This window comes from Vulpes lagopus, chromosome 23, assembly GCF_018345385.1.
Source record: "Vulpes lagopus strain Blue_001 chromosome 23, ASM1834538v1, whole genome shotgun sequence".
Taxonomy (NCBI): Eukaryota; Metazoa; Chordata; class Mammalia; order Carnivora; family Canidae; genus Vulpes; species Vulpes lagopus.
The window spans coordinates 51,348,520-51,371,542 of NC_054846.1; the positions used below are offsets into that span (position 1 = coordinate 51,348,520).

Here is a 23,023-nt window from a genome sequence, read left to right on the forward strand (position 1 = left end):
CCAAGACAAGGCCAGAAGGCCAGAGGAAGTCGCTGGCCCCAGGAGTCCAAGAGGAACTCTGCTTTCCAGAATCTTCCATGATGGCACAGCCTACAGCCGAAGGGAGACACAGGCAGCGCACACCCCAAGTGAAGCGCCTGCTTCTCCCGACTGTGAAGTACACACGAAATAAGGAGGATGCAGGGAGGGCACCCTGACAGCAGCCTTCTCAAGCGTGGTCCCTCTGTCACCCCGAGCCTGGAACTCCCGCCATTCCAGGAGTATCCCCATGACCAGCAAGCCACAGCCGTCCCTGCTGCTGCTGGACTCCGAAAACAGTCTCGATTCAGATACGACTCAGAAAGAGAATGTCCGCGCCACCTGTTACTCACCTGTGCCTTCCTCTGGACCCTCTCCTGGCAGCTCCCCCTTCCAGGGTGGGTCTCCATCTCCCTGCAAACCCCCCTCTGCTGTGTTCTGTGTGAGTCCCCCCCCCCCCCCCGCCGCAGGCCCACCAGCAACCCTCCCCCCCAGCCCCTGGGCTCTCCTGCGAGTGTCCCCGGCCCCCTCCCCCGAGCCAGGTGCAGCGCAGGTGCGCGCCTCCTGTAAGGACAGTGTGGCCACATCCTCCGTCTCGGGAGCTCTGGAGAGGGTTTCCTGGGTGTGCGAGGCCTCATCCTCGAGTGCCGACACCTGCCTGCAGGATTAAACCACTCTGGATGAGACTCTTCCCGCCTGGATTTCATAATCCCCGCTGTCTAAATGGAAAATCCGTAGTGGTCACCCTGCATCTTTCCTCCGTGGCTCTGAGCCACGGGTACGCGTGTGAGTCCTCAGCTGCCGCTCAGGAGCGCCCTTCCTTGGCTCAGTTGACGGGGCTGGAGGTGTAGGTTCGTTCACTCCAGCGTGGCCTGTCTTGTCTCGTCATCCTTTCTACTTCACTTGGTCACCAGGACGCCCGTGGGCCGTCTGCAGCCGTGCTCCCTCCCAGGGGCCCGCATGGCCCTGCCCGCCTCCCGCAGCCCCTCTGCCCCTGCTAAGTTGTTCTGCTTCGTTGGTTGTGAGCCGGAGACAAATGACACAGCTCTGGGAAGGCACGACTAGACAGGCCCTGAGGCGGGTCCGGGGCTCACAGATACGTCAAGGCTGGACTTGGTTGTAAGCAGCACAACATCTACTCTGCAGGTGTCAGGACCTCCCTGGCTCCCTTCCTGGCGCTGTCTGGGCTCCGGGCTGCGGCAGGGCCTGGTGGCCTAACAGGGGGTCTCAGCTGCACTGGGCGGCAGCGGGGACCCAGGGTTAGATGTGTGGGGAGGATGGCCGGGGTGGGGGGGCCGGGGCCGTCTGTCCTTGGTCACTCTGCAGCTCCGTGGGATGTGCTGCTGGGACGGGAAAGCAGGTGGCCTGGGTCTGGGCACGGCTGGTCTTCCTTGGACCCAGGGCGCTTTCTGTCCTTTCCACGTCCATGCATTTGTCTGTCCCAGTGCAGGGCAGGCGCGTGGACCCAGAAGTGTGAATTCTAGCCCCACGCTGTGGCTTGGAATAAACAGGTCTCTTCCCGGGCCTGTTTCCTACACTGTTTAAAAAAAAAAAAAAAGGAAAAATTATGCCTGGGGACAGGGATTGGAGGTAGGAGTAGGTGACGCAGTGGAGACTGGCAAGGATCACAGCACTCTTCCTTCCTCTCCTCCCTGTTTTCCTCCTGGGAATAAGGAAAGTTGCAGAAACTCACTACTGAGAAAGCTGGACTCCAGGCCCAGCTCCATTTTACTTCCCTGTGACCTTTCCCTCCCTGGGCCTCAGTTTCCTCTCCACCTAAGCCGGCGCTTGGACAGCTCAACTTCTGAGGTCTCTCCCAGCTCCAGAATTCCACGACGCTACTCCTGTCCTCATTGTCTTCCTCCTGCTGCTCCTTCCAGGAGTGGGAGTGTGCACGTCGTATGCCTGTGCATGTGTGTGTGTGTATGTGTGTGTGTGTGCACGCACACGCGAGTGTACTGGGGGCAGGGAAAGGGAGAGAGTCCTGCAGAGGATAGGGTGGCAGTTAGGAGAAAAGGGGACCAGGATCTTCCGTGCCAGTGGGGCTCAGAGCTTTCTCAGCAGCTAATGGCACTTGGGGCTGTTTAATCATTAAATGGCAGGAACGCAGCCAGGAGCGCCTCAAAGTCCAGCCCAGCCGGTGGTGAGTGACTCTAACAGAGCAGCATGGAGCCCACGACAATGGGGCCCGGAGCTCCCGGAAATGGGGTCAGGCCGGCGACAGCTCCACCCGCGGCCCTGGGCTCCGGAGTCAGCCTGCACGCCTCGGACATCGGGGTCCTGGTTGTCTACTTCGTCTTTGTCATCGGCGTGGGGGTCTGGGTGAGTAGGCCCAGAGGCTGGAGTGGGGCCTCTCATCTCTGGCTCCCCGTGCTGGGGCTGGGTGGGCCGTCGGGGAGCGTAGGGCCCAGGTGCTGAGGCCCCTGGAAATCCTCTCGACCCCTTCTTTTATAGACTGAGGCCCAGAGAGGGATGTGAGTTGCCTGAGGGCACACAGCGAGCCCAGGCAGGCCAGGCCCGAAGCCCCCTCCCAACTCCCTGCCTCTGTGCAGGGCCTTCGGCCCCACTCATCCCTGGTGGCCCAGTCCCCACTCCGCCGTCCTCCCCAGGCCAAGGCCGCCAACTCTGCGAACCCTCCTCTGGGGGGTGTCTTGGCAAGGAGGAGTGCGTTCTAACGGAGCTGGGGTTCTTGTGCTGTGTGCTCGTGGGGAGGGAGAGGTGAACCCAGAGTTCCTTCTGTTCTTCACTGTCACCAGGTCCCCAGTGCTGGGGAAAGGGACCAGTGAGCCCTGAGTTCAGATCCCACCTCCGACAGAGCCACGGGGCCCTGGGAACATGCGCATGCTCCGTGAGCCTCCGTTTTCTCCTGCGGTCTCTGAGAATGATGAACACTGTCCCCCGGGGGGGGTCATGGCCATGGAGCAACACGACACATTTAAGTGCCTGGCACAGTGCCCGGTACACCGTGGGCAGCAACAGGCGGCAGGTGTCATCACAGCCCCCTGGGGGGACAGGCCAGAGCCCTCAGATGCTGCCGGGTGCCAGACAGTGATTTGAATCCCAGCTGGTCGCTCACCAGGATAGGCTCTCAAATCCTCTCTGGGCCTCAGATCCCCCAGTGTAAAGCAGGGGGACAGTCCCGGGCTCCCAAGGCTGGTGTGAGGAAGACACCTGCAGACGGCGGAGGGCGGAAAGGCACCAGCTCCTCAGTGACTTTGGACAAGCTGCTCTCTGACTCAGGCTCAGTTTCCTCACATGTGAATGAATTCCTTCTGCCCACCTGGGCTGCCCGAAAGGCCAGCGGTGCCGGAGGAAGGTCACGCAGAGGCCCCCCACAGCAGCAGCCTCCCTGCCCTGCCTCTCCGGGGTGACCATCTATGTTCCCTGGGAGCGGAGAAGCTCCTGCCCCATTTCTCTTCTCCTTCCTCTCCCTCGGGTATCCCTCCCACCCCTAGGCCCTGTCACAGGCCTGTTGGCTTCAGCATCTTAAACAGTCTTCGTGGTTCTGCTTCCTGGGCCCTGAGGCCTCGGAGGAAGGTCATTCATGTCCACCTCTCTTGTGCTCCAGGGCACCACCCACTCCCCCACCCCAACAGGCCAGGAGGCACCACCAACCAGTTCAGGGCAGGGCCTGCGGGGCCTGTGCAGCGGGACAGAGCCGGCCAGTCCCGGGGGGCGGGGGGGGGGGTGTCCTGCACAAAGGAGGGGGCGGCGGCCTCCACGCCAGCCCTCCGATCAGATCAGATGCCAGCTCTTCCTGAAGCCAGGTTGGGCCGAGGGAGGGCCGCTGGGACGGTATCCGTGGTCTGGCCCGCTTGCCGGGCTCCCGCTTGCCATTCCAGAAGGCTTTAACCTCTGTGGGCCCCTGTGCTTTTCACACCCACTGGATGGGACTGATGGGGAGCCCCAGGGAGAGGCCGTGGCACCCCCTGAAGGCCCGTGCAGTAAAACCAGTGGGACTGAGGCCTGCTGCTCCCGCTCTGGGTCCCCCAGCGCCTGAGCCCAGGACCGAGAGCTGAGGCGGCCAGAGGTGGGGGAGTTCAGGGATCCCATCCCATCCCATCCTCATCTCTCTCCCCTTCCTTTCCAGTCATCCGTCAGAGCCAGCAGGGGCACCATCGGCGGCTATTTCCTGGCGGGGAGGTCCATGAGCTGGTGGCCGGTGAGTTTGGCTGCCTCTCTGCCCCTTCCCACCACTGGGTCCTCATCTCGTCTTCCCCTCCTACCCCAAGGCAGCAGCCCCCCGGGCGGGCTTCCCGGCTCTCCGGGCTCCCTCCCTGTGGCCCACAGGCACCCGACCTGGGACATCTTGCTAACACAGGTCTCAGAGAAGTGCCTCCTGAGTGCATGCCCTAGGCTGAACGCTGCACCTGCAGAAATAACCTAGAATGTCCCTGTCCTGGAGAACCTCAGGCTAGCTGGGCAGAGAGACACAGATGACCGGAGAAACGCTGAGCTGGAGGGAAGCAGAGGGGCCGGGAGTGCTTCTGGAAGCCTCTGAGCTCAGCCAGGAGGCCGGGAAGGAGAAGCATCTGCTCAGTACTGCAAAGCAGCGAAGCAAGGGGGGTGCCAGGGGCCAAACCCCCAGAAACCTCAGGGAATCAATCCCAACTCCTTTGCAAGCCCCAATCCCTCCTCTCAGGCCACCCCACTTGTGTCTCTTGGTCCTCAGAACCACTTCCTCTTCCTGAAAGAGCATGGCAGGAGGGAAGCCCTGCCTGGAGACCCAACAGTGGGGCTGTCAGCCCGCAGGTAGCTGGCTGCATTCCCACCCGGGCACACACGGCTCCCACGCCACCAACCACCCTGCCCCCTGTCTTGGTTCTCATTGCTTCCCCATCTGCGCTGCTACAGACCCCCTGAAGAGTAGTGGAGGCCCAGGGTGCTAACAGGGCTCTCTGGAATGTTCGGGTGTCTGGGGCGGAGGAGGTAGGGGTGAGGGGTTCTTATGCCTCCAGCAGCCCAGGAGTACCTTTCCTTTCTTCCCTCTCTCTGTCGTCCAGCAGCTCTAGGACAGGCAGTGGGAGGACATGAGTCCCCACATTTTACAGGTGAAGGTCTGTGCATTTGCAAGAGGAAGGGATTTTATTAAGGTGACAACAGGGTGCCAGCCTGGAGCAAAGCTCTTCACCTCTGGCCCCGGTCTGTCCCCAAGGCCTTGCCTCCACCCAGGCCCCCAAGCCCCTCCCTCTGCCCCTTTCCCTGCCCCATGAGGGATCCCATCGAATAATAAAAGATAACAGTAATGAGTGTTCACTAGGTGCTCAGTAACAATTGTGCAGTAATTACCGGAGTCAGACAAACAAGGTTCAAAGTTTCTGTCACTCACTAGTTCTGGAGCCTGGGCAGGTCATTTACCGGTGCCTCAGTACCCTGCTCAGGTCAAGCGGGGTAATAATAGGACATCCGGCCTGGAGCTGCAGTGAAGGCTGAGTGAGGAAGCTTGGAGCAGCGCCTGGCCACTAACCGTAGCAATGGTGAGGTACTAACCCTAGCAACCGCCACGATGTCGTCCTTCTATCGGTGTCTCCGTGGCCTCTGAGGAGTTTCTGCCTCCTGCAGAAACATGACCTCAACTCTGAGGCTGGCCCTGCCAGTGCTCAGCCCCTCGGCTCCCCCCTCTGCCCAGCCTTGCCCTGGAGCCTGCAGGCACAGGGGTGGCCGAGGGCTTCCCCCAGTCCCTCTCGTGGGGATCCCCTCCCCTCAGCACCCTCGTCTCTGGGGGCCCCTAGATGGATGGCCCCAGTGCAGAGCCTGGTCCTCCCTACACAGACCCTGCTCCCCATGGCTTTCCTTCTTGGCCACTCACTCACCAGGTGGCCTGAGGCCAGCGGCTTCATTTTTCCCAACGTTATTTCCTTCCTCTGTAAATTGAAAAGATTAATACCCATCCCTTGAAATATTTATGAAGACTAAGTGTATTTGTGCATATTAAATGCCTCGCGCAGTGCCCGTATACAGTAGGTACCCAATAAATGTCAGTTCTATCCCTCCTCCTCTTTGCCCCCTCACGTCCTCTCCTTCCTCTGATCTCAGATTTCCTGAGCCCAGGTCCTGCTCTGTCCATGGGCCATGCAGCCTGTGGTCCTGGCTCCAGATTGGTCTGGATTAAAGCTGACCCAACCTTTGACCCCACTTGTGCCTTGCAGATTGGAGCCTCTCTGATGTCCAGCAACGTGGGCAGCGGCTTGTTCATCGGTCTGGCCGGGACAGGAGCCGCTGGAGGTCTTGCTGTGGGGGGCTTTGAATGGAATGTAAGGAAGCAGGCCTGGAGGCTTCTCAGGGACGATGGAGGTCTGAACCCCCACCCCCAACCCCTCCCAGGCTTTAGTGCGGAGAGGAAGCTCAGAGCTGACTGGGGAGGCTGCATGGTAAACATAGAACCCATTTTACAGATGAGGCTCAGAGGAGGCAGAGGGACTCGTCAGAGGTCACACAGCACTCAGACCAGGTCCCGGGTCCTTGCTTCCCAGCGGAGTGCTCCCCGACATCACCATGTGGGTAGGGACTGCCTCTCCATCTGCATCTAGGACACGGGTACCTTCTCCCCACTCTCTAAGGCAACCTGGCTGCTTCTGGCCCTGGGCTGGATCTTCGTCCCCGTGTACATCGCCGCCGGCGTGGTCACAATGCCACAGTACCTGAAGAAGCGATTCGGGGGCCAGAGGATCCAGGTGTACATGTCTGTCCTGTCTCTGATTCTCTACATCTTCACCAAGATTTCTGTGAGTACCCACTGCAGTGTGGCCATCCCGTCTCTCTGAAGATGCTGAGTTTAGGTCATGGCTTATTGCTGGCTGTAGGGATGGATGGATGGATGGATGGATAGATAGATGGCAGGAAGGAAGGAAGGAAGGAAGGAAGGAAGGAAAGAAGGAAAGAAGGAAGGAAGGAAGGGAGAGAGGGAGGGAGGAATAGATGATGATAGATAGATACATAGATAGATAATAGGTGGAAGGAAGAGAGGGAGGGAGGGAGGGAGGGAGGAAGGAGGGATGAGTCCACATATCTTCAGTGTAAGCCCCCTCCCAGAAGTAATCACAGATGAGTGAGAAATGTCTGTTGGGTAAATGACAACCCATAATCCGGAGCCCGTTCATCCCTCTCCCTCTCCATCGGTTGGTTGTCCATTCAGCACCATGCACCGATCGCCTAGGATGTTACAGTTAGAAGGGTCTTTATTCTTCCCCCACTGGCCTACACTCAGGTCAGTGGTTTGCCCATGTCCACACCAAATGTAGCCGTGGGCCTGGAACTAAAGTTTGGGTCCTGTGATCCAGTCCGGGTGTCCTTGCACGCCGTCCCGTTGTAGCCCTGGGATGGGTTTATGAAGCAGCCGTGCAGTGGGAGCAGCAAACACACACTGGAAGGGACTGAATCTGAGCTGCCAGGGCAAGAGATGGACAAAATTGTACAGCCGCTTGTCCACCAATGCTTGAAAATGAGCCCAGGTCAGCCTAGGCAAAAGACTCTCTCCAAGTCCCCAGTAAACCCACACACGTGGAGCCTTCCGGGCCAGGGTCCTCCGCCCTGGGCTCCGGCCCACCAGGTCAGCGTGGGCCCACCTGGCCGCTGGGTGGGCCTCGGCTCTGCTGGGGGCAGTCAGTGAGCCTCTGGGTGCCTGCCCTCTCTTCTCCGACCCCTGCTCCCCAATTCACCTCCTCTGTCTTCACTTCATTCCTTCACCCCTGCCTTCATGGCACCAGATTACACTGCTCCCAATTTTAAAGATTTATGTGATGCTCCTTGGCCTGAACATCCCTCTGGCTCCTTGGCGTCTGCGAGGTCAAGCCCGTCCCCCTCAGCACGGCGCTTTAGGCTCACCCGCATCATGTGATGAGGGCCGATAGCACCTGGTATTGCTGAGCAGGAGGCAACCGTGCCCTGGTGGCACAGCGAGGGCCTCAGGTGACCTGGACTCCTGGGTCTCGGCTCTCTGCAGACTGACATCTTCTCTGGAGCTCTCTTCGTCCAGATGGCCTTGGGCTGGAACCTTTACCTCTCCACAGTGTTGCTGCTGGTGGTGACGGCTGTCTACACCATCGCCGGTAGGGCTGAAGGCATCAGGGTGCAGGCACCGGGAGCAGAGACTGAGAGCCAGGGGGAGGTAGGGAGGGCTGCCTGGCGATGCAGCGGTGAGCAGGGGCGTGGCAAGGGGACTGTCATCAGCATTGGCATCACCAGGGGCTGCTCCAGACAAAGCCACCAGCCTGCCTTGTCGTCCGCCAGAGCCCCTCTCTCAGGCCTGGGCACCTGGGAGCCCAGCTCAGGGCTAAGTCAGCCTGCAAGGATGGGGGATTTGAATGGTGTTGGGTGGGGAAGGAGGGAGTATCCTGGTGGCACTACCAACAGGGCAGAGGAACAGCCTTGGGATATTAAAAACAAGAACTGAGGCACAGCAGCCACGCTCAGGGGCCGTTGGGGAGAGAAAGGCCCAAGTGCCTGTGGCTGGGACCAGCTGAGGGCTGGGGGGTTGGAGGCAGGCGGCGGATCCACCTGCTGGGAGGGCTCCCCAGTGTGGCCAAGCACAGGACAGCCGCCCAGAGAGATCCCCCTTGGTGTCACCTGACCGGCCTTGTCCTCCGGTCCACAGGGGGCCTCACTGCTGTGATCTACACAGATGCCCTGCAGACGGTGATCATGGTGGGCGGCGCCCTGGTCCTCATGTTTCTGGGTAAGGTAGAGGCCCGAGTGCATCTCACCACCAAGTAGAAATTGCTCTCTGATCTGTCTTGGGCTTTCACCTCTGTGGTTTGGCTGGAACTTTCCAGAGCACAGAGCCAGATTCCCCATCCTTCTGCCTCCCACCTCCAGGATGGGGTTCCCGAAGAGCAGAGATGGGGCTACACCAACTGAGGGTCTGTGCCACGCATCCCTTCCCCCTCCCCAAGTCCCATACCAGTTCCAAGCCCCCGGGCACCACGTGGGACTGGAAGCTGGGGTGGGGGCGTGTGACAGGCTCACAGATCCCTCACTGTGGTCTCTCCACAGGCTTTCAGGAGGTAGGCTGGTACCCAGGCCTGGAGCAGCGGTACAGACAGGCCATCCCTAATGCCACGGTCCCCAATACCACCTGCCATCTGCCCCGGGCGGATGCCTTCCACATGCTCCGGGACCCTGTGAATGGGGACATTCCTTGGCCAGGCCTCATCTTCGGGCTCACGGTGCTGGCCACCTGGTGCTGGTGCACGGACCAGGTGATGCCCCAGCCAGGCCTGGCCCAGCCGTCACAAGCTGGGGTGGCTCCCTGCCCGAAAACCGTGCATCTAGATGCACAGGGCTTGGGACTTATTCCGGAACCAGCTCAGGGCTCACCTGTGGTGGAGCTGAGCCCTGTCCAACCCGAGTGGTGAGCCTCCACTGCTCCCTTTTCAGGTCATCGTGCAGAGGTCTCTCTCTGCCAAGAATCTGTCCCATGCCAAGGGAGGCTCCGTGCTGGGGGGCTACCTGAAGATCCTGCCCATGTTCTTCATCGTCATGCCTGGCATGATCAGCCGGGCCCTGTACCCAGGTAAGAGCTGGGCAGTGCTGCACTAGATGTGGGTTAGGGTCATGGGGGGGCCACATGCTATTTCTAGTAAGGATACCTAGTGTGTTCGGCGTTTTGGGACAAACATACAGTAGATATTTCAGAAAAAGATTTTTATCCGGATGTCATTTTAAAATCCTACTTTCCCTTTATGAGGGATGACCAACGAAGGCATTCTTGGGGCCTCCCAAGCATATCCTCTCTCCTTTTATCAAGATATAAGGCCTAAAACCCAAGGAGGTCTATCAGGCTCTGCAGGGTAGTATACGGTCAGGAGGCTTACTGGAAGCAGCTAACTCATAGTACCCAGACACCTACCCAGCCCTTGCCCCTCTGGCCCCTACAAGAGATGCAGCTCCTGCCAGGGTCACCAGTAGACACTTACCCATGGTTTTTCCCTGTTGGAAAGCAAATACTGCGCCAACCCAAGAAGGCACAAGAAGAGTGAGCTCTAACGGCCATCACTTCTTCTATAGACGAGGTGGGCTGTGTAGACCCTGACGTCTGCCAGAGAATCTGCGGGGCCCGAGTGGGCTGTTCCAACATCGCCTACCCCAAGCTGGTCATCGCCCTTATGCCCGTTGGTGAGTCCTGTCTGCCCAATGCCCCCTCCACGCCCCCCTCCCAGCCTCCCCAGGCCCCGCTGCCCAGGAGGGATTGCATCAAGGGTGGACACGGACGGGGAGAGGGAATAGAAGCCTTCAGCCCCGCACTCCTTCCCCAACACACACACACACACACACACATGCACATGCACACGCACACGCACTTTCCACCAGCACCTGCTCTGGCTCTTATCCTGGAGAAGCAGGGATAAAAGGCAGGCCCTGCTCTGGGGCTTTATGCCATCTCCAGGATACCCGGGCTCACAGAAGGTACAGTACTGCGTACCCGGTGTGGGGACCCCGTGGGGCCTGGGGAGCCCCGGGGAGGCACCTGACCCGCCTGGGAGAATGTCGGAGAAGGTTTCCCAGAGGGGAGGACATGGAGCTGGTCCTGAGGAACCTCTTGAGCAGACAAGGCTGGGTGTTTGTGGGAAACGCCATCGAGGAGGAAGGACTGTGTGTGCTAAGGCCCCGCCTCACAGAGAGTGCCAGGGTGTGACCTGACGCCGCCCCGTGGGCTCACAGGCGGGAGGGATGGACGGTGGGGGAATGGAGAGGAGGCCAAGGCCTGAGCGTTGGGAGGCTCAGTCTGCATGGAGGGAGGCAGAGGGACCGTGAACAAGGGGTCTGCGGTGCTCCAGGTGCGGGGTGATGGCGGCATGGCCCGGGGCAGTGGTTTCAGAGGTGGACAGAAAAGGGTTAAAAGACATTTATGAGACAGAGGTGGCAGGATCTGGTGACAGATTACATTTGAGGGATGAGAAAGACAGAGAGATCCAGTGAGGGCCCCCAGGTCCTGGGTTTACGAGGATACTGAGAATGGGGACATGGGAAGAAAGGCTGATGAAGGAAGTCCTTGAGTTGGGCTGTCCCCTCCCTCCGGTAGAACAAGAAATGAACCAAAGACACAGCAGAGGTGGTGGGAGGCCTGGGGGTGACAGGCCGTCCACGGAGGAGCTGATTGAGGGAGGCGGGAAGGGAGGGGAGCAGAGGAGGGGGTCTAGGATGACTGTCTGGTGTGGAGACGGGAGGTTGTTAACCGAAGGAAGACACAGAAGGCCTCGGAGGAAGGTGCTGGCCTCGGTTTGCTTGGAACACCTGGGGCTTTAGGGAGGCCTCAGGAGGTGGTTAAATGTTCAGACTAGGAAGGCTGACCTAGGGCTGATGGGGAGTCATCTCCTCAGGGGAACGTGAGTGGTGGTTTCTAGAAGCTTGGTCATCAGAGGATAGAGACCATCATAGGCTCCACCTCCTCGAGCCCCCAGGGAGAGAACAGGTCCAGACAGGAAGGAGCTACTTCAGCGATCACACAGCGCAGAAACAAATCCGGGGCCTCTGCCTCCCAGGCCAGGGCCTTAACCCGGCACCCCAGTGTCGATAAAGAAACACAGAAACTGAAAACGCCCAAGTACTAACAGTCACCCTCCCCCACCCCCTCCGGGCCAGGGGCCCAGGACCCAAGCGTCTGCAGCTCTGAAATGCAGACTGGGATGTCCAAGCTGCAGGACCACCCAGGCCCCAGCTCCTAGCGGTGCAGACGAGGAGGGGGAGCCTGGGCAGGCCTGGTGTGGGTGGCTCGGCCTATCCAGAAGCCGGCCTCGAGGCCCCCTGCAGTCCTCACGCCCACGAGGATGGAAACCTGAGGCGACGCCACCCCCACCCCCAAACCCTGGGCTCTGCTGGACCCTGCAGCCTCCGTGGCCCCCGGAGGGGGCTGCCCACGGAGACCTCGCCTCTCCCCAGGTCTGCGGGGCCTGATGATCGCCGTGATCCTGGCCGCCCTCATGAGCTCACTCACCTCCATCTTCAACAGCAGCAGCACCTTGTTTGCCATCGACGTGTGGCAGCGCCTCCGAAGGAAGGCTACAGAGCAGGAGCTGATGGTGGTGGGCAGGTGCGCCAGCCCCTCCTTCTGGGGGAACCCCTCTAAGCTCCCCTCCCTGCCCTGGGCTGCCCTGGGAGATGCGGTGGGGTCTGGGCCCTGGACTGGAAGGCTGAGCACCTGGTTCCAGCGCCCACTGCCTACGTGATCTTGGATAAGTCCCTCCCCAGCTCTAGACATTCCTCCCCTTCTAGAATAAGGAGGAAAAACAAAATTTCTTCCCGTCTGTTGAACTTTCTCTTAGAAGGTGGTCAACAGAGTAAGTGAGAGAAGCCGAGGAAGCGCGCACCCCAGGGAAGTGAAGCGAGCTGGGGAAAGTTAGCAGGCAGCTCACCCGGAGCTTTAGGATCAGCTCGGGCCTGGGCCCAGTGGCAGAGGCCTGTGGGCGACCCCGCCTGACTCACCGGGGCGTCCCCTTGCATCGCACCCCTGCCGGGGTCGTGGGGTGACTGTCCTGGGCTGCCGGGGCCGCCTCAGGGGGGGAGCTCGTGGGACGGCCGCAGGGCCTTGAGCAGCCAGCTGGGGAATTTGAGCTTTGTCTGGTGGCTTCGATTTGTGCTTCGCAAACTATGGCTGGTGGCTTGTCCTTTTCTCCCTAGGCTTGTAGTTGAGGTGGGGCCAAGGGGGCGCTTTCCAAGCTCTGCTTCATCATGTCAGGCTCCGTGACTCGGTGACTCGGTGACTCGGTGACTCTGTGACTCGGGTTTCTGGACTAAGGGTTTCTTCTCCCTTTGGTAGATGGGCTGGAGTCACGGTCATCTGCCCTCGAGTGTCCCTGCTTCGCGCTCCCTGGCCCGTGCATGGGGGGCTCCTGAGGGGGCTCCGGCCGCGGGGCCTGAGCATCCACGGACCTGGGAGGGGAGGGATGAGCACCCACCGCCTGGGTGGCGGCTGTGGGGCTGGGGGGGGGGCGGGACAGGAGAGGACCGGGCCACAGGCCTCCCGGAGGCATCCCTTCCCTCTGTTCATCAGTGGGGCTCGCGCGCCATCTCCTGGCCGCGCGCATCACCGCGCCCCACGTGTCCAAGGTTTTCAGCACGTTCGGGGAAATCAAGGAGAGGGCGGTAGGGGTCTTGGGCCTGCGCCAGCATCCATTGAGGGGGAGTCAGGAGGTGACGGCGCGGAGTCCCTTCTCTGAGCCAAATGCCAGGGTAAGGAGCAGGAGGTTAGAGCCGGGGGCGCCCGAAGCAGGGAAGAGGGCCCACGCCGAAGCCGTCCTGGCGGGCGCTGTCCTGCACAGGGTGTGGATGCCAGGAGAGGGGTCCCAGGCCAAGACCAGAGGCATCTACTGAGGTGGGGGGGGGGGTTGTGAAAGGTTGTGTTCCTCCCGGAAGAGCGGAAGAGCGGGTGAGCTACATGACCTCCAAGACCCCATTTCAAAATTCCTGGGTTTCTGGGATTCTGATCCCAGAAAAAGTCTAAGTTTCTGGAATCTTTGCATTTCCAGGCTCCTAGCATTCTCTGATTCCGTGGCCACGTATCCCTCCCCTTCTCCCTTCCGGTTCCTATGCCTCACCTTCCCCCATCCCATGCCCAGGCCAGCCTGAGCGCTCCTCACAGCGCCCTGTGCCCTCCCCGCAGAGTGTTTGTGGTGTTTCTGGTTGTCGTCAGCATCCTCTGGATCCCCATCATCCAAAGCTCCAACAGCGGGCAGCTCTTTGACTACATCCAGTCCGTCACCAGCTACCTGGCCCCACCGATCACCGCCCTCTTCCTGCTGGCCATTTTCTGCAAGAGGGTCACAGAGCCGGTGAGTGCAGCAGGGCACCTCTCTCCCTGGGCACAGAGGGCCAGGAGGTCCAGTGTGTCCGTAGCCTGGGGTCGCCCTGAGGCGTATTGGACAGGCCCCCTGCCTCCCAAAGGAGCTTCCGTCTCCCCATCCACAGCGTAGGGTCTTTTTCTTTTTCTTTTTTAAGATTTTATTTATTTATTCTTGAGAGACACAGAGAGAGGCAGAGACACAGGCAGAGAAGAAGCATGCTCCATGCAGGGAGCCTGATGTGGGACTCGATCCCGGGTCTCCAGGATCACACCCCAGGCCGAGGGCAGAGGCTCAACCATTGACCCACCTACGCGTTCCCGCAGCATCAGGTCTTGATTTATTCATTCACTCAACCAACATTTCATCGACCCTATTATGGAGGCTTCTAGATGCGATGGCTGACAAGGTGCATGTAGGTCTCCCATCACCGAGCCAGGTGGGAGGGAAGATGATTCAACAAGAAATACTAATAATGGCTGCGGTGTGCGCGCACGTCGGGAGCACCTACCCTACGGGGTGCCCGGGAGAGACATCCGAGCCTCCACGGCTTCATCTCCCTGCTGTTACCCGTGGTGCACAGAAGGGCTGGGCGCAATTCTGGGTGCTTCTGCTCATTCTAGAATTCTTGAAATCAGGATCAGCATCTCATTTTTGAAAATACAAGCCACCTGACTCTCACATACAGGGGCCAGGTAAAGGTTAGGGTCAACTGGCATTAGAAACGGGACAGGGGAGGAGCCAGAGCTTTTCTTTTTAAAAAAATAAGAGAGGAAGAGCTTCATTCTGATTTTTTGATTTATTATAACAGAAAATCAGGTTGGGGGATCCCGGTTTCCCCTGCTTACTACAAAAGCATCTTCCATTCCAGTTGAATGCTACGCATCTATACTTAGTATTAATTAATAATTTCTCTTATCATTGCGCATGAGACAACTCTAAGCTGGAGAGGCTGAGTCATTGTTTCCACTACTCCGAGCCTTTGAGTTCAGATGAAGCCTCAGCATTAGTGGGGAGCTCCCTGGGGGGGGGGGGGCCCGCAAACACCATAACAATCCGGCGGCCTTTAGCTGGCCAAGGCCTCCCGCCTGACCTCGCCCCGGCCCCCGTCTGCCCTCTCTCCACAGGGAGCCTTCTGGGGCCTCATGTCCGGCCTGGTAGTGGGGCTGCTGCGCATGATCCTGGAGTTCTCGTACCCGGTGCCAGCCTGCGGGGAGGTGGACCTGAGGCCGGCCGTGCTGAAGGACCTCCACTACCTCTACTTCGCGCTCCTGCTCTGCGGGCTCACTGCCGTGGTCATCGTGGCTGTCAGCCTGTGTACCGCCCCCATCCCTGAGGAAAAGGCAGGTGGAGAGCCTGTACTGGGGCCCCTCCCGGTGCTCCCCTACCTCCAGGGCCCGGGGTGCTACCGTCCAGTTTCATGCCATTGGGTCGTCTCCCCTGTGGCCACACACACGTCCTGGGGGGTGGGGGGGAGCTCACTGGATTATTAACTCCCACGGGAAAAGTGATTCTTTCAATTGGCAAATTCCTCACTGAGCACCTGCTGTGTGCCAGGCACTGTGCCAGGGTCGCAGAGACCAACGGTCCCTGCCAGCGTGTCGGGTGCCGACACCAGCCCAACAGTCACTCTAGCACGAGGGGGTGCAGGAGGCCCACCCTCCAACGTGGGGCCAAGCACGGGAGGGGCGGTCACCCCAGCGGCTGTGGGGGGTTCCCTGGCGAGGGCAGGGTGAGCTGGCCCTGAAGGACCGGTAGAGATTCGCTGGCCAGTCAAGACCTGGGGAAACGAGAAAAGAAACGAGCCTACCAGAGGAAATGCTCCCGCGCAGAGCAAGTGCTCCCCCTATGCTGGCAGATTTACCAGTCCCACCTCTCACCTTCCCAGCAGGAGTACTGGGCAGCTTGGGCGCTGCGGGCCTGGACCACAACCCGGCGCTTCCCAGCTGGAGCACTGGTCCTCAGAGCTCCAGAGGCGGGAAGGCTGGGCTAAGGTGTGGGCAGAGCTGTTTCCTCGGAGGCCCCCTCATTGGCTTGCCGACTGCTGCCTCCCCCTCTGTCATCACCCTGTCCTCCCCTGTGTGCGTCTGTGTCCCAGTCTCCTCTTCTTAGGAGGACACCAGTCATACTGCATTAGGGCCTCTCTAAGGTCCTCATTCAACCCTAATCACCACTTTAAAGGCCTTATCTCCACACACAGTCACCTTTGGACACCCTGAATTGGGGGGGATGTCATTTAGCCCATAAGAGAGGTTGTGCCACAAGTCAGGCCCTGAAACATCAGGTGGAAGTTGTAATCCCATCCATGGCGCTTTCGAGTCTGCGAAATGACTTCATGTCCTCGGCGGAAGCTGACAGAGGCTCACTCCAGAAGGGCTCTCTGCCCCCTGCTTGAATGTTCAACTCCTTCTCCATTATCTGCTGTCTCACTCCTGCACTGACGTGTCTCCCACTTGACAATCTCTTCCCCGGACCCTGTCTTTCCCCAGTGACAGAGCCTCCCCTCAGCTCCTCCGCAGCAGGCTTTGCAGGATGGCCTCCCCTGCCAGCCTCCACTTCCCTCCTCTCGTCTACTTCTCATGCAGCCTGGCTGGTGTCCTGCCTTCCCACCGAAATTGCTCTAAGACCCCAATAGCCTTCTTGTTGCAAGCAATTAATGACCGCATCCCTATCTTCATCCTCCCTGAGCTCTGAGAAGAACCAGCCACCACTGACCACTTCCCGCAGCCTGGAGACCTCTCTTCCGTTCACGCCCGTGACATAAGCCTCTCCAGTTTTGTTTTTCTATCCTCCGATCACTCCTCTGCCTTCTTCATGGTATTCAACATCAGTATTCCTTAGGTCCCACCTGTGGCTTAGGGCCCTTCTCACCCCACACTGTCCCTGAGCTGTCTTATCCGTACCTGTGAGTTCAACAATCCTCTACATGATGAGGAAACTCCATTCTCTTTCTCTAGCCCAAAATTCAGATCAAACTCCGACTGCCTCCTGTCACATAGAGGCACCACCCGTATACTCTAACAACACGTGGTGGAAGTGTGAAGTCACATTCACTGGAGGTATTTGTGAGCAGAGAAGCAGCCTGGGCTTTCACAAAACCGCACGGGGACATGGCTGGACGTCAGTGGGGAGGGTCCTGGGAGATGACCCCTTACTCTGCACACTGCTCTGCACTACACATACACTACGCGTATGTGTAGGGATTTGGGGACAGGGCAGGGGATACCTGGGCCAATGTGTGACCCAGGTCTTTCCCACTGGGCCGGGAAAAGAGCTCAGAGCTCACATAGTTGTGGTTGTTTGCAGCTGGTATGAGCCAGAGAACTTGCTGTGCTTTCTGCTTGGAGAGGAGCAGAGGGGGGAAAGCACCAGGGCCACACAGGGGGTGCAGCTTTGCTTTGTCACCTGGCCGTCTCTGCTCTGGGGAGCAGGCCTGCATGCAGGCTCTTCAGGCTCGCTCACCACCCACCTGGGAGCCAAGGCAGGGCCCTGAGAGCCATGCTCGCTGCTTCTGGGCTCGAAGACCACCCCTTTCTGCTACCCTGGGTGCTCTGTATCTCTTCTCTGCTCTTCCACCAGCCTCCAGCCTGCATCCCTTCGATTCACTCTGAGGGATCTATCTAAATCCTACAACTTAGAGTCTCTTCCTTTTGACGTCTGCAGTGACTCTCCACGGTCTGCAAGATTCCCTTTAAGACTCTGGACTCCACAGCCGGGCCTCGGAAGCCGCCTACCTCCCTGGCCGGCCCCTTCCCCCCAGCCTGTGGGCACGGCCCGGAGCAGGTGCTCAGGGCAGGCACAGATCTCCAGAGGAAAGGGCGCTGGGGCCGCGAGCCAGGCCTCCGGGCTGGGCCCTGGGCCGGGCCCGTGTTCCCCACTGCTCGCTAGTGGCTCGGCTTTTCCCACAGCAAGATTTGCCCACAAAGGAAACTGAGTCAAACATTTCCTTTCCCTCCAGCTGGCTCGCCTGACATGGTGGACCCGACACCATCCCCACCCTGAGCTGGAGAAGGAGGTCCCCGAGGGAGGACCAGGGACCCCTGAGATGCCATCGGGGGTGCGCCCTGCAGGGGGGGAAGCGACAGAGTGCTGCAGCCAGGCCCAGGAGCGGCAGGCAGGTAGGCTGGGGGCATGCTGGGGCACGGCCTGGGGGTCACGGGGGGCCTCTGAGGTGTGCCGGAGAAAACATCATCGTTCTTCCTTCCGGCATGGCTGTTAAACTAGTTGTCAAAGCAGACAAACAGGGAAGGCGGTTAGGAGCCCAAAGATAGGTAGGAAGACTTCCTTTAGGTCCTGGGGGCTGCGTTTCCTTACACCGAAGCCCAACACCACACAGATGTGCCCCTGGGTCGCCTCCCCGTGCGCCCTGCACTGACAAGGAGCAGGAGGGAGGACAGAGCCCAGCGTGCTCCCCCCCCCCCCCCACCGCCCCGGGCTTCCCAAACCTACCAACAGGACAGTCCCTTCCTCTCCTCTGGCTGAATGAGTCTGAGGCCAGAAAGTCAAAGGGTGTTCCCTCCAGATGGAAGGATACAAGGGCATGTCCAAGAAGCAGGCCCCCCCATCTATTATTCATTTACTCCCATGGGGCTTAGCCACTCTGCCTGGAGCCACACAGAAGCAGGGCTGGCTGTCGGGGGCAAGGGCCGCCGGGCGTCTACACAGTCCTGCCCATCTGCGCCCGGTTCCTAAGGCCAACAACCATTCCTGTGGGTGCCAGCCTGGAGCTGTTGATGAGCCACATACATTTTGCCTCCTAGAGGTTCCCAAGCGGGTTAGAATAGTAGCTTAGTCAGGTTCACCCCAAGGCCACGGGGTCCCTAAAGTTGAAAACTGGCTAAGGACATAATGTCACTGTTTCAGACACAACTGACCTTCCTGTAGTGTGATCACATAACAACGTCACAATCGTCTGGTATGAGGACACTATAGAGATTTCCTAAATTATAGGATTCCCAAGGAAAAATTACAGTCAAACAAAGTTAACATCATTTTGCCGGTTAAAGCCCCAAATCAATGTCTCTTGCCTTAGAGAAAGAATAATTTAATGAAATTTAAGTCCTAAATTTACTTCCTGCCTCAGAGGGAAGCCAGCCTTCGTCAGCCGCCCTCTCCCACTGGATTTGGCTCCATCAGGGCCTCAACAAGCCCCTGGTGCCCACACATCTCAAAACTCACGTAAGGTGAGAGCATAGGTAAGATGGTCAAAGTGCCAGTTGTCGGGCCTGAACGGCTGGAGGCACTGCTGCTCAGGTCCCTCGTCTTTGCCAGGTTTGGGGGGCCCTGTGCTTCCCCCGAGGCCTGAGAAATTGCCCACCTCTCTTGGCTGCCTCCCCCTTGCTAAGGCCCAGCCTAGAGAAACAGCCAGGTGCCTAGAGTCAGTGACATCCTAAGCTCCAGCCTCCCGCCCAGATCTAACTCTCAGGTCTTCTCGCCTGAGATGCAGCAAGTAAAAGCCAGTGGCACACTGTGCAAAGCCTGCGTAATGGAGAACGTAAGCCTTTACACACTTCCAAAGGTCAACACCCACGTAGGCTTACTTCAGGAAGCACCACCAAGGCTCACAGTCACCCCCTCCGTCTAATCAGTTACCCCACTAGTTGCAGCATGTTGCACAATGTAACCCCTTGTCTCTCAAGCTTCGTGGTCCGCGCACCTTATGGGGTCTCCAAAGGGTCCCCCCCCCCCCCATCGTGGCTGGAACCAGGTCTAGGTCCCTAAGAAATGTATGGCGCGGAGGTAGATGCCAAGAGAAGAAAGGGGAAGGGAAGAAGCTAGGGAGGAGGGAGGGCACAACTTGCCTCTCCCGGCTGAACCCCAGCACTAGGTGGACTCACCCCATCATTGCAGCTTTCCCTGGCTCCCCCCTACCCCCCTGCCACAGGGCAGAGTCTGTTCCTGGGGAAGCAGAGAAATGCCCGCCTCCCGGGGTGGGGTGGGGGGGCACTTCCTTCCCAAAAAGACGAAGGAAGCACTTCTCACTCCTTCTGGAAGGCAACCTCTGGAATCCCCCTCCCAAAAGGCCCAGGGGCAGATGAAGGCGCATCGGTGTCGTCTCAGGTTAAACAGCAAAACAGCAGTGTGGGTTTGTGCCCTAAAAAGAGAAAGATGAGAAACATTGTACTGCCAGCGAGTAGGTCTGAAGGAAGTGTACACACGGGGTTGTAGACAGACTTAGAGGGACTGAGTCTCTGCTCGCCAGTCACCACCTAGTGACTTCTCGGGGCCTCGGAACCGGCGTGCGATGCACGGGCCTGAGGACCATGGGTGCATCACCGGCCTCTGAGGGTGGCCCTGAGCATCAGGAGAGCTCTTGGATGGGCTTGGAATAATGCTAAACCGCTAAAACCCAATGCAATAGAAAAACCTCACGCCTGGAATTGCTTTTGCTGCTCTGTGCCCTTGAAGGCGTCCCTCCACTTCCCTGGGCCTCTTCCCTCCTGGTACGAGGAGGGGGCAAGACCACATGGTATGTTGACGGAACCAGAGGCTGCACTCTGTAGTCGCACTGAACTTACCAGGTACTGAGTTCCAGAGTCGTTAAGATAATAGGGCATTTCCAACTTCAATGAAATGTTATTTTGATGGGCTGCTAGTGCAAAACAATTTTTTAAAATATTGACTTTATTACTTCTTTTAAACTTAATTTTTGGTGAACTGAGCTACCCTTTAACCTCAGAGCAACCCCGTCCTGGTGCGGGGAGCTGGGTCTGCACTGGCCTCGTGCGCGGTCAGAACATGATAGTCACCAGGCCTCTCCCTGCTGCCCAGCCTGGGTCACTTTTTAAAATGCTAGCGAATGTCCATTCTCGTTCGATGCTCAAGACAAGCTGGAGAAAGCCGAGCACCCGGCCAACCTATTTGAGAGAGAATGACGCTGCGGCTCGGAGAGGCCGAGGGGGTGACTGTGCACTGGGCCTTGGGGAGGCCGGGAGTGGGGGAGCGGCCCTGGAGGGGGCCCTGGGTCCCAGCCCGGGGGCCGCCCCACTCGGAGTTGGCAGGAGCCCCATCACCCTCACCCCGTGTCCCTGGCCTGCGTCTCCGGGAGGCTCTGCTGGAGGAGTGCTGTGGCCAGGGCTCCGGCTGGGCCCAGCCTGTGGGCTCCCAGCAAGACCAGTGCCGCCCCCCTTTCTGTGCAGCCCCCTCGAGTCTCACCAGCTCCCCGCCTTTCCCCCCCCCCCCCGCCTCCTCCCCCACCCCCACCCCCACTCTCCCTGCCCTCCCGCTATGGTCCTCAGGCCCGTGCAGGCGGTGTGGCAGGCTGCTGGGGGCCTGGCTCTGCGGGCTCCCCGGACACCCCGAGCCAGCACTGAGCCCTGAGGACGCGGCTGCGCGCAGCCAAGCACTGACCAGCATCGCCGAGGAGCCGCTCTGGAGAAGCGTCTGCGACGTCCAGGCCGTCCTGCTGCTGGCCATCAACGTCTTCCTGTGGGGCTACTTTGCGTGACTCTGCAGACCTGGCGGCAGTGGCAACAGCGGACAGGCCGAGCCCGCGGGAGCCCCTGCCTGGTGTGCACACTGCCCGGGGAGAAAGGGAGCCCGGAGAGGGCTGTGGGCTGCTCGGACCCATGCGGCAGGACTCACACGGGGGCTTCCGACTCCAGCTCTTTCTCCCATGACGCTGCCCTACACCCCTACCTCAGAAACACTTCTACCCTCTTGGTGCTTCTGTTCCAGAACTTTTAGGATACCTGTGTTTTGAGGTTTAAAAAAGTGGAGGCCATAAGAAGAGGGGTTGCAAGAACACTGCAAAGTCCAAGTGCACTTTGCTCCCCTGTACCCACCCCCTGCCGGTTCCCAACCCCTAGCCATCACTTTGTAACGGGCGCCAACCCAGGAGGGGCCTTTCCTTCCACTGACACACCCCAGGGAGCGAGGGCCCAGAGGGGAATGTAGCGCGGTGACAGGTGGTGTTTGGGGCAGGGACCTCTGCGGCAGGGGCTCTCTTGGCACCACTCATTCTGCCTTTTGCCACCGTCACTTCCAAACATGTGCAGAGTCTCTGCAGCCTCGAGGAGTTTCAAGTCCAGGAGAGCCCTGACTTGCTGGAGACCATAGGCACTGGGGGGGCCGGCTCAGCTAGCCTGGGAGCCCCCCGTCCTCTCCCCCTGCCTGCTGGGCATCGCCCTCCCCGGAAGGCACGTGACCCCAGCTGCCTGATGCCACAACTGGGTCAGGATCCCACTCCTGCTCCCGCCCCTCTGGCCTTGCCTCCATGGTAGCACTGCTCCCTGGGGCCTCCATGGGGCAAGGACCAAGCACAAGGGCCACATCCCAAGTGACTGTACCCAGAGAGTACCAATGCTCAGTAAATGATGCTTTAGTAATTCTCTAAGGTCCTGGCACCTTCGCACGGCGGCAGGCTGGGCTGTGACGTGGGAGCCAGCTCCTTCGGCCGGGGCGCCCACACCATGCCTCACATGTCAAGAGAGAGACCACGGTCCCATCCCATTGCCATAACTGACTACAAATAAAATTCTAGGCCTTTGAGGCTTAACACAGCTGATTCTGTGAACACCTGCTGCTGCTGCCTCCACATTTCTGTGTCCTCTGACCTGTGACCTCATCTCGCCAGGTGTCATCTCACCTGGCCACGCTTTCCTCACTGTTCCCCACTCACCTTCCCTGGGAATTCAACTTTTCCCCCTCGTTTTCCCCCCAGACCATTCCCTTGAAGCATTTGTGTGCAACCAAAGGTACTGAAAGTTTGGGGAGGGAAATATTCTTAAACCACAGAAGCACAATTTAAAGTTAAATGTTGAGGGGATCCCCGGTGACTCAGCCGTTTAGCGCTGCCTTCAGCCCAGGGCAAGATCCTGGAGACCCGGGATCGAGTCCCACATCGGGTTTCCTGCATGGAGCCTGCTTCTCCCTCCGCCTGTGTCTCTGCCCACCCTCCTCCCCTCTCTGTGTGTCTCTCATGAATAAATAAAATCTTAAAAAAATAAAGTTAAATAAAGTTAAATGTTGAACATCTCTACTTTCAGAAGCCTGGAACAGCCTCCATGAGAGCTCCCCCCAGGCCATTCAGGCTCCAACCTCCTGCTGCCTGCGCTGTGCGGTTTGCACCCTCCCCAGAGACGCAGGAGCATGCTGGGGGAGGTGGCCGCTCTCCTCCTCCAGCCTCCTTGCCTGGCTACTTCTAACTTACTCCTTGCCTCAGCAAAGAAATGATGCACATCCTAAGGGGAGCCGGATTTCCCTCCCATGACCTTACCACGGCCACCTGC

General features: G+C 59.1%; 1 protein-coding gene across 2 annotated transcripts; it reads left to right on the forward strand.

Annotated features, from left to right (window-relative positions):
• Positions 1-1,855: 1,855 nt before the first annotated feature.
• On the forward strand, positions 1,856-22,721 carry SLC5A9 (solute carrier family 5 member 9). Of its 2 annotated transcripts, XM_041738941.1 has the most exons (15): positions 1,856-2,340; positions 4,109-4,180; positions 6,168-6,272; positions 6,579-6,743; positions 7,961-8,066; positions 8,612-8,692; positions 9,010-9,215; positions 9,394-9,529; positions 10,024-10,131; positions 11,896-12,046; positions 13,616-13,784; positions 14,921-15,136; positions 17,752-17,911; positions 18,877-18,976; positions 21,032-21,261. In XM_041738941.1, the coding sequence occupies exons 1-15, from the start codon at positions 2,185-2,187 to the stop codon at positions 21,111-21,113; spliced, it is 2,013 nt and encodes a 670-aa protein (XP_041594875.1). In that variant the 5' UTR covers positions 1,856-2,184; the 3' UTR covers positions 21,114-21,261. The 2 variants fall into 2 exon arrangements, with proteins under 2 accessions (XP_041594875.1, XP_041594874.1); XM_041738940.1 differs by lacking the exon at positions 18,877-18,976 and having other exon boundaries at positions 1,915-2,340; positions 21,032-22,721.
• The last annotated feature ends 302 nt before the right edge of the window (positions 22,722-23,023 follow it).